The sequence below is a fragment of the Apodemus sylvaticus genome, chromosome 2 (assembly GCF_947179515.1).
Source record: "Apodemus sylvaticus chromosome 2, mApoSyl1.1, whole genome shotgun sequence".
Taxonomy (NCBI): Eukaryota; Metazoa; Chordata; class Mammalia; order Rodentia; family Muridae; genus Apodemus; species Apodemus sylvaticus.
In genome coordinates, this window is record NC_067473.1 from 175,770,930 (window position 1) to 175,782,366 (window position 11,437).

Consider the following 11,437-nt stretch of genomic DNA (forward strand, 5'->3'; position numbering starts at 1 on the left):
AGAGACTTAAGTGGCGCGGTGTCTTTTGAGAGGTACTTTTGAAATTGACTTTTTTTTTTCACATTTGCAACATCTAGAGTTTTATTTTTCTTTTGTGGCACTGGTAATTGAACCCGGGGCCTCATGAACACTGGGCAACCATTCTACCCCTCAACTATAAACTCAGATTATTAGGGGATTTTTGGACTTTGAGAAAACTATAGATTTAACAGACAGTCCATTTTAACGACGGTTGCCTATCAAATGCCTTTTCTTTCCTAGCAAAAAGGATAAGGATATTTTTAGCTATAACATGTTCGATGTTCAATAATAATAACAGATATTAAGATTAAAATGCCAATTGTAGGTTAGGATACTCTGTGTATGAGCACCGACGTGTCCCTCTGGGGTATTCTACACTGTGACTGGGAAACACAGGTCTTTTTGAGCAACCAACCTTGCTGGAAGCCATAGACCTCCCAAGTGACAGTCCATGATTCTGCCAGTGAGTTGCCTGCCCACCAGTAGGGTATCTGTCCATCTTGCCACCAACCCACTCAGAATGTTCTAGAACAGAGTTTTTTCATTTGTGTCATTTTTCTCTACAAACTTTATAATGTAGATTATGATAAAATGTGTCCTGTAGTTTGGTATTTAAAGCAAGAACTCAAGCAAACCCCAAACAATGAAGTCCTGCCTTAAGTGAGCCCGGAAGGCAGTGTTTAATCACATCTAAGAGTAAAAGTGCGCCTTATCTACTTTTGTAGACTCTCATGTCTTCAGGCTCCAGAGACACCACTTGATTATTCTCATCAGAGATTTTAATGAAATTAGACAATAATAGAAAGTACTTGCTAAATGTGTTGTTCCTGAATCTGGCCTGGCTCCTCCCAGCCTCCCAAATTCATTGTTCCCCTGTCCCCATCTTCTTACCCAAACCCCTAAAGTACAAATCCACTGGGAGCCCTCTCTGTTTCCCAAAGAAAGTAGTTCATTCATGTAATGTCCCCTTTGTAATCAACACCGAGAAATGTCACTTTGATTAAACACAACCCTGAATGACTAAAACCACAGTACAATAAAGTCTCTGGAGCTATCTTTCAGAACAACTGATCGCTCTCCAGTCTTAATCCTCCAGAGCCTTATTTAATCAAAATGATGTTGCTAATTAAGGATTAAAACTTCTGAATAGAATGAAAAAGGATTTCTTTCTCCTTCCGGCAGGTCAAGGAGGCAAAATTTCCTACTAGGGAGTGAGCGTCCTATCTCCCTTTGATAAACTGCATCCTTCCCAGATATTAGGACCTAATCCAAAATAGGCTTCAGTGTTTTGTAATATTAGTATGAGAGAGAGAGAGAGAGAGAGAGAGAGAGAGAGAGAGAGAGAGAGAGAGAGAGAGAAGAGGAAGAAGGAGGAAGAGGAGGAGGAGGAAGAATTCACTTGGATAGTTGCATACATAGATAGCATTGACTCTAAACATTTTTCTTTAGTGCAGCTTTGACAAATGTGCAAGTGTTTACCTCCATGTCTGCATGAACCTCGTGCCTGCATGGTACCTCCCTAGTCCAGAAGAGGATGTCCGATGCCTTGAAGTAGAGTCATTAGTAGCTTTTAGCCATGCATGGGCATTAGTAGCAACTGAACTTGAGTCCTTCAGAAGAGCATCAAGTACTTTTAACTACTGAGCTGTCTCTCCAGCCCCTCATCCAATGTTGTTAAGATTATTTTTTTCAACATTTTTGTCTGGGTGCTGGCGTCTGCCATGATGTATTGTGAAATAATGGTAGTGGAGATATAGCTATTCTTGACAATGTTGGGAACCTGATTTACTGGGACACACACACACACACACACACACACACACACATATACACACACATGTACACATGCACACACACACACACACACACACACACACACACACACACACACAAAGAATAAACCAAACCAAACCAAACCAAACCAAACCAAACCAAAATAAAGTAACAACAAAAAAACCAGAGTAAACACAATGCTTCCATGTTTGCTTTCAGTTGTTGTGAAAAAATGTATGCACTAATGTGTCCTTCAAAAGAGGACAGTGTGATTTCATAGCTCTCAGGAATTTAGCAAGTCCTTGCTGGCTGACCCATTGTGTTAGAGCCTCTGGTGAGGCTCTACTGCAGCTGTGGCTGTAACCAAATGCTCAAACAGAGCTGCTCACCTAGTGGTAACCAAGGAGCAAGTAGAGCAAGAGGAGAGAGCCAGGATTCCAGCATCTCCTTCAAAACCATCACTTGTTTCTTATGAGACTCTGCTGTGTAAAGGGCCTCCATGACATCATAGGTTGGGGACCAAACTGTCAGTACATGGGCCTTTGGGAAGGCATTTTGGATCTAAATGGCACTTTCTCAAACACTAACTAATCCGTCCTCTAGGTGGAAGGTTTGAAATGACTGTCATGTGGACTTTAATGGTGGCTCATAGATGTTTGGCACCCACTAATGAGTAGTTCAGACCCAAAAGAAATTCATAGTAATCTATGAACAGTGAGTCTTCATTAACTTCATATGACAATAGTTTTTTTTAATTTCTATTTCATAATATGTAAATGGGTTCCTTTGAAAACATACAGAGCCTAGGGAGATGGCTCAGAAGGTAAAGGGCTTGCTGTGAAATCATGAATGCCTCAGTTCGAGTCCTAGCACCCACGTAAAAAGCCAGGTGTGGTGATGCACCCTTGTATTCCAGCTCTAGGGAGGTGGGGAAAGGCAGCTTCTTGAAACTCACTAACCATCCAGTTTAGGTAATTGGCAAGTTTCAGAGGACCATGAGAGACCATTTCTCAAAATCTCGATAGCTCTCGAAGAATGAGAGCAGAGGTTAACCTCTGGTCACCATGGGAACACATGCACACGGACACACCTACACATACACATACTTGCACACACACACACCTTCTTATTCTCCAGGCCAAGTTGCCAACCGTCAGAGAAAGATAGTTTGCTTGTCATAAATCTTAAACTCTTCAGGTGTTGGGGTGAAATGGATGAGAAATAAGGATCCTGGCAGATATCTAACATGCCCGAAACACTTTTTTCTCCGTTGTCATCTCCTCTGGTCTGTGAACTCTCCAGCCCTGCCTGTCTGGTCTGTGGCAATGCCAGCATAACTAGGTTAGCTATCATTCTTTGACCAGCACCTCTAGCACCAAGTTCTTTGTCTGCAGCAGTCATATCTGAGAAAGTGCTGGTGCCACCTTCAGATAGGAATGAACTAGAGAGGAAACGACCTAGTCAGTAATAACTTCTTACTTGGAGAATAAATTAATTAGCTTTTCTTGGGGGATTGCTGATCTTGGTTTATATCTGATCATGATTGTTTTTGGTCTTATTTTATTGTTTATTTGTGTGTGTGTGTGTGTGTGTGTGTGTGTGTGTGTGTGTGTGTCTGAATGCCTTTATGCACATAGACATGTGTATACCTGCAGAGGCCAGAAGAGGCCACTGGACCCCCTGGAGCAGGAGTTATAGACAGCTGTGAACTACTTGAGCTGGGTTCTGAGAACCAAATTGCAGTCCTCTGGAAGGGCATCAAGTGTTCCAACCTTGACCATGACTGTTGACTGACCCATCATCACAGATGTCACCACACTGTCACTTGCCCAGCCCAACTAATGACAAAGGCCAAACAGTGAGAAAACCTAAACAAGGACCCGATGCTGTAATTCTGTCTTCTATCCCAACAAATGCCACTTACCAGTTACAAAATGACACTGGCTTCTTTGATTCCTGTTCCGGACAGCCACACGCATCCGGCTGACAAATGACAGCCCTTATTCCTCCTGTGCCCAGGCAGAGGGTCAGCAGCGCTACATGAAACAGCCTAGTCCGCTCTTCCACGGATGTGTTGTTAAACGCAGGATAAGCGCCTCTGTAGAGATCCTCCAAGGGAAACGCGAGCACGGATAACAAGGCAGTGGCTGTGGGTAGACAGAAAAGGAGACTGCTTGTGGCACAGACGCAGGCTCACCGGAGCATATCCTAAATAAGCGCTTTACTCCGGAGGCTCATGGCTGTGTGGGTGTCTTACTAGCATACTTAATGTTGATCTTTGCAATTTCAGGGATGGCTTGATTTCCCTAAGCGGCTCAGCGGTTCAGAGTTTGCTCTGCTCTCATGAGAGGACTCAGGTTCAGTTCTGTGGTGTGGATGTCGGATGCCCTCTTTCGGTCTTTGTGGCTTCACTCCAATGCACATACTGCATTCTCCCACACATATACTTGAAAATTAAATAACAAACTTGCAAAATTTTTGGTTCATATGTAATTGACTCATATATATAAAGAAATTATATCAAAGAATTCTCTTTATTGCATGTTTCAACTAGTCCAAGGTTCTGGGCTTTGTTCCCCCACCCCCACGCCATCCTCTGATTCCTGTCTAAACCATCTTTCCTCTAAAAATGTATAAAGAAATTATGTCAATTTTTAAGAACGTTAAAATAAGTCAGAATCGTTTCATGTGAAAATTAAGACGTTTGCGGCGGCGGCAGGCAGAGTATACCTGTAGTCTTAGCTCTCCGGGGGAGGGAAGGTCAGGAGTTTAAGGGCATCCTCTGGGCGGGTATGTCCTTGTTTCCCAGTTTTCTCACATAGCTTCCTGGAGCCTTCTAGGCACACACAGAGAGAAGAGAGCCCAGGGACAGGGTGCAGGAGTGTGTCTTGGGTCGTGCAGACCAGTGACGAGGAGGAGGTAGGGCACAGCGTGACAGGGAAGCTTGGGTATCATCCCCGCTTTTACCTTGTGGTTCCTGGCTGGGTGACTCTGCTCATCAAATGGGAATCACTGACCAGCCCCCTCATTTGCTAACTTGTCCATTCCTTGCCAAGCATTTTCATATGCTAGATTGTTTCCTCTTGAAACTAACATTGGGATGTCAGGTGATCAAGCTCCTTCTTCCTGTCCTCTTGCCCCTCCCTCCCTCCCTGCTTCCTCTCTCCCTTCCCTTCCTCCTCCTTCCTTCCTTCCTCTTTCCCCTTTCTTCCTTCTGCCCTCCCTTCCTGAGGTACTAGGCCCAGACTCCAGACTCTCCTATATGTTAGGCATGCTCTCTGTCACTGTCCTTAACACTGTGTAACTATGTAACTGTCACATCCCTAACACTATTAATGTCATTTAGTTCATTTGATTACTTTTGTTCCATTCAATTACTCTGACATTACCACTTTTGGTATAAAATTTTGCAAAGCTGTTGTGGGTGGTTAGTTCTCAATGACACAAGAAGTCCTACAGAAATACAATTTTGACATATTTATTTAACATTTAACATATTCTTCATATGGCTTTACCACATGACGAATGTATGCATTTGATTGTCACTCAGCAATGTGCTGATTGACGGTAAGGGTGGACCCTGTAAGGCACTGGCTTTGAAATATTTTCTTTCAAGGTCAGACAGATGTGAATCAATATATTTCTCTGGTATTTGATCTTCTTCCCCAGAAGTATGATGTGAGGTTTGCCAGTACCAAGTTCTCCAAGAGCGTGCTCAGTCCAGCTGGTCCACTCAGTAACCGCCTATTTAAGGGCAATCTACTTCCAGACCACATAATACCCCTGTATATGTCACAAAGATGTTCTACCTGCATCCTTTGGGAAAATGTCACAACACTCTGATTTCATTACAGCAAGACTTCACTTCTATCTTCAGTAAAACTGATGTGTGATAAAAATGCAAATAAATCTGCAATACGTTTGATAAGAATTTATCTCTTTGATGCGAGGCATTGTGTCCTGCATAAGGTGTCTGCCTGTATCTATAAGCTCTGTGAAAGGGGTGCTGTCATATCTTATGGGAGGTTACGGGGTGGGGGGACAATTCAGGAGTGAGTAGGCATGTCAGAAAGGCAGACATACAGAAAGCAGTTGCATAGCAGAAAGGTAAGTGTGTTTTTTGCTTGTAGAGGTCAGGGGACTTTGGGGGGCTTATCTCTCAGGTGCCACCCACTTTGATTTCGGAGATGGGGGCCTCTCAATGGCCTGTTGCTTGTCAAGTAGTCTAGATGTGTAGTGGTTTCCTCTGAATTGGGACATTCTTTCTAGGAAAGAGAGGAGGTCAGGAGATCTAGGAGGTAACCTAAATTCCCATTTCCAGGAAAAGATGAAATTTCGAAGATTCACCAAGTCTCCTTCCCATAGTCAAAGAGGCAACAAACAGGTGCTGAAGGAGGAGATGGACCATCCAAGATGCAGAGAGGGGAGACTCTGAGCCTGGAGCTGTCTGAAAGTCATGGAAAGAGCTTTAGAGACATTGGCTTCAAGTCCTTCCACATGTTGGAGAGTGGTGGTGCCCCTATTTTGAGTCCTCCACACTCCTATAATTAATCCTTCACCCACATTCCTGTTAGTAACCCCAAATGAAAATTCATTGGTTCACCAAATTGAATTTTGATGTAACTATTACTTTGGTTTGTTATAGGTTCTCTATCTGGAGTAAGTAGATGTGTGTGTGTGTGTGTGTGTGTGTGTGTGTGTGTGTGTGAGAGAGAGAGAGAGAGAGAGAGAGAGAGAGAGAGAGAGAGAGAGAGAAGGTTAGTGTTTCCTAAGAGAGGCCTCTTACACAATAGCAGGCAGCCTGTCTTAATCCCCCAATGTTGCTAAACATGGGTACCACCACATCCTGTATTTGATGGACACTGGCTTTGGGGGTGAACTCAGCTGACATTACTGACTGAGCCATCTCCCTCCACAGCCCATGCAATCGCCTACGTCTGATAACAGCATGGCTAAACTCAGAAACTAGCAACAAACAGAGGTCTTGACAAAACAGCAGGAGATTTCACAAATCTCAGGTACAGAGTGAAAGGAGTGAACTCTTTCAGGCAGAGAGGAAAATGAACAGAAAAGGAAAAAGTAGGGATGTAGCCAGGATCCCAGCATCATCGGAGGTGAGCACCTACCCTTCCAGAGGAGCACATTTCATATAAATTATAAAGGTTCTGAGATGCTGAATTTGGACTTATTTTTAGTTAATAGAAACAATGTGTGTAATTATGAAGCAATATGTATATTTTGACGAAGTCGTATTGGTAAAATGTTCTATGGGCTGGAGCTGGACAGATGCCTGGTAGCCCAGTAGATACGCCATGGTCAAGGAGAACATGTATTTCAGGCAGAGGCTGTACTTTAGTTGAAATCTCTAATATTTAGTAACAGCTTGCAGTGTCCTGGCAGTGAGTGGAAAGATCAGGGTGTGACTTATAGTAAGGAAACAAAGCCAAGCTCAGCACCATGGGCAGCTCAGGCAGGAGGACTGCAGTTTCACAGCCTAAAAGAGCCACAGAGCATCAGTATGAGCTGCTTAGAAAGACCCCGTCTCAAAATAAGAAGGTGAAAAGGGAAGGCATGTAGCTAAGTGGTAGAGGGTTTGTGTAGCATGGAGCCTGGCTTCAGTACTCAGTGTGTGTGTGTGTGTGTGTGTGTGTGTGTGTGTGAGAGAGAGAGAGAGAGAGAGAGAGAGAGAGAGACAAAGAGACAGAGAGAAAGAGAGACAGAGAGAGACAGACACAGAGAGATAGAGAGAAAGAGAGAGACAGAGAGAGAGACAGAGAGACAAAGAGACAGAGACAGAGAGACAGATCAGAGGCACAAAAACAGATATAGAATCAGAGAGACAGAGAAAGACAGAGAGAGAGAAAGACAGAGAGAGAGAGAGACAGAGAGACAGAAGAAAACCAACTAACCTACTAAGAACAAGAGCACATGTGGCAGGGGATCCATCTGGTTCTTTTTGCTTGGAAAAATTCCAAAGTTAAGATCTCCATTTTCTATCCCAGTGTGGTGATTCATCCAGGAGTTCAGACTTATAGAAATAGCAACATTGAACAAGAAAATGACCTAATGCCGGTGGTGTGGCCTGCTGTCCAGTCAAGGAGAATTCATCTTTCCTTATCTTGTTTTGTCTTTCTCCTTATCAGTGTTCCCTGACACACAGTAGCAGGCCTGCCAGGGCCGCCTCACCCAGGTCTGCCTGTCTCACCCTTACTGCCGCTGACAGGGAACCTCTTCACCAGGAAATTCTCCCTACAACAGCACATACCCAGGCTCTTCAGCTCAGAACCTTGGAGTTCATCTCAAATCTTTCCTCACACTAATGCTTTTCTGGAAACGGTCGCCACGGTATCATGCCTTGCTCGTTACTCTTGCTTAAACCACCATGCAAAACCCTTGGGGTCTCCATTTAAGCAGTTTCAGTGGCTGCGTGTGCTGTTTGTTGAGGTAAATGATTCACAGCTGCTGTTTCCATCTTCCCTTGACAGCTGCTTGTCTAGGAAGGGTGACTGCATGGTTTAGCATATGGATGTGGACCAGAGGCAGGAAGACAGGTCAGTGGGTAAAAGTGCTTATACTGTAAACTGACAGCCCCCAAAGCCCTGTAAGATGCTGGATGTGGTAGCACACATCCTAAGTTCCTGCACTCCTAGGTTAAGGTAGGAGGCAGAGGTGGGCGAACTGGCTGGAATTTCATAGGCAGGCTACTTTGGGATATGTGTCTCTCTTGCAGAAACAAGAGAGACTGTCTTAGGGTTTCTATTCCTGAGCAAACATCACGACCAAGTAGCAAGTTGGGGAGGAAAGGGTTTATTCAGCTTATACTTCCACATTGCTGTTCATCACCAAAGGAAGTCAGGACTGGAACTCAAGAAGGTCAGGAAACAGGAGCTGATGCAGAGGCCGTGGAGGGATGTTCCTTACTGGCTTGCTTCCCCTGGCTTGCTCAGCTTGCTTTCTTATAGAACCCAAGACCACCAGCCCAGGGATGGCACCACCCACAAGGGCCCCTCCCATCCTTGATCACTAATTGAGAAAATGCCCCGCGGCTGGATCTCATGGAGGCATTTCCTCAAGGGAGGCTCCTTTCTCTGTGATAACTCCAGCTTGTGTCAAGTTGGCACACAAAACCAGCCAGTTCAGAGACCCTGCCTCAAACAAGATGAAAAGTAAAAACCTACTTCCATAAGTTGTTCTCTGTCCTAAATGCAAGTATGTGTGTGTGTGTGTGCACTTGTGTGTGTGCACTAGCACACACCACACATATATGTGCACGCGCGCACACACACGCACACACACACACTTGCACACTTGTAGAGTATCAACCAGCTTGCTCTTCATGCCTCACCAAGAATCCCCAAGCTTCTCTGTTCATTGTTCTTTGTGTAAACAATTACACTGTCCTATCTGAATTCGCTTAGTTTTAAATTATATCACTGGATCTTAAAACACAGAAATCATATCTTACTATGAACCCTAATTACCACAGGATTAATTATAAAAGCCAAACACTTCTTAGTTATTCTACATGAACTTCCATAACCTTTTCAGCATATTTCTCCCAGTTGTGAAGCAAATGCATTCCATGTTTCATATAGGATCTGCCACAAATTTGAGTTAAAGCACAAAGAGGCAGGCTGGGGCATTGCTAGGCATACAGGAGATTGACATGCAAAGATATAATTAGCATAAAATATCATAATCACAATGCTCTAAGTATTAAAAATCCTGGAAAACTCAATAGACACATCTATGAACAGCCTAAACAATACAAGGAATGAAATAAATTGAAATGACATATCTTATTATATTTTGTGCTATATTTATATGCTTATTATATTTATATTAAGAACCAGGTGGGGCAAGAATTGACAAGAGCATATGCATCTCTGTGTCCTGCCCCAACCACTGTTAGTAGGAGCCACTCACCTAGGAAATGCAGAGCTAAGGATATGTACACCAGTCTGCTCCTTCCAAAGGACTCATCTGCCAGCCATCTCATGAACACAGGGCTAAGGACTGAGGCTCCAATAAAGCCCAAGTTGAGCATGGCCGCCTGGTGGTTGGAGCAGCCAAGCCTCTCTGTGCAAAAGGGGATCATGTTGCAGACGACTTCGAAGAAAGTGAACCTCTCACACAGCTCCACCAGAAGCAAGCAGATTCCAACTCGGAAACACCCAACATGTCCCACTGTCTTCCACTGTGCAGCGCCACCATGTAAGGGTAAGGGTGTTTTTTCATCGTTTATGATGAAGTCTGTAATGGACATGACTGCTTTTCCTTGACTACTGCTTATGTTAGTCGCTTGGACTTAGTGTCGCTGTTTTTTTTTTTTTTTTAACCTATTCCTCTAATGAAAAAAAAAAGAAATAAAAAGATGGCTGCCTAGAATTTCACATCTCCATGCTAAAAATTCTTGAGCTATTTTGCACATGACTGCTATTTATTTTGATGATCTGGAAGCCCAAGAGAGAAGACCTGAGCGTTTAAACACTCAAAGCTCAGCACAGCCACATCTGATTTGTTTGTTTCATTACTTAGAGACCAAATTAGACGCTTCGTCCAAAATTATATTGAATCACGTGAATCCAGTTGCGTATGTATGGGAGCTCATCTGCCTCACGAAGATAAAGGTTTAAATATGGACGCAGAAGAAGCAGTTTTTCAGGGGAATTTGAGCATTAGATCAAGAAATAATTTGAGTCTAATAATTTCTGATATTTTAATTAAAGAAGCCAGAACAATGCCAAGAGATAAAGCACAGAAGGAAATGTGTTTTGAGGGGGGCAGGGTACCTTATCACGATTGCATTTCTTGTTATTTTTGGTTGGGATTCTGATAAGAAAGTTAATTAAGAAACAAAAGTGCTAGTACATTTAGGTAACAAGCAGAGTTTACAAGGAAGTAATTTAAACCCACTAATGAAAGGAGAAAATATTGAATAAACTCTGCTTCCTTTAGGTTGACCCCATAGTTGTCGAACAGCCTCTCTGAGGAAATGAGATTCAGAAGGTGCCATTTGCCTCACTGGTTAGTAATCAATGGTCAGGGACCCAGCAGCCAGCCTACACGTGCTCAGGGAACGGGAACATTGAGTCGAGGATTATTCTGACTCTGTAGCTGAGAAAATAGTAGTGGACATTGCATGGTGGAAAGTAAGAGGACACCAGTCAGGCTCGCAAGGCCAGCAGTGGATGAGAATAGCTCACCATTCGGGGGTTTAACTACTGGGAGACAGCAGTGGATGGAACTACTGGATCGGGTTGTAAAACGTTAACAAGCAAGATTCCTTTCCTTTCCCCTTTCCTTTCCTTTCCTTTCCTTTCCTTTCCTTTCCTTTCCTTTCCTTTCCTTTCCTTTCCTTTCCTTTCCTTTCCTTTCCTTTCCTTTCCTTTCCTTTCCTTTCCTTTCTCCTCTCCTCCCCTCCCCTCCCATCTTTCTTTTTTCTTTTCTTTTCTTTTCTTTTGCTTCTCTTCTCTTCTCTCTCTCTTTCTTTTACAAAAGTTTATTACAATGTACAACAACAGGCTCTAGGATAACACTTCATTCTAGCTATTAGGTGGCAAAGATGTTATGTCAGAGAATCCAGATGTTTAAATAGGAATGGAAGAGGAGGGTCACCATCACTTCAGTTGTGAGGAACAGC

At 43.5% G+C, this 11,437-nt stretch overlaps 1 protein-coding gene across 1 annotated transcript in view; it reads right to left on the minus strand.

Annotated features, from left to right (window-relative positions):
• Positions 1-10,060, minus strand: part of Slc15a5 (solute carrier family 15 member 5) — a 91,158-nt gene extending 81,098 nt beyond the window's left edge. The window contains exons 1-2 of the mRNA XM_052172743.1: positions 9,721-10,060; positions 3,719-3,941 (exon numbers count right to left, since the gene is read on the minus strand). Of these exons, the coding sequence (XP_052028703.1) occupies positions 3,719-3,941; positions 9,721-10,060 (563 nt within the window). The remainder of the gene's footprint in view (positions 1-3,718; positions 3,942-9,720) is intronic.
• Positions 10,061-11,437: the final 1,377 nt, after the last annotated feature.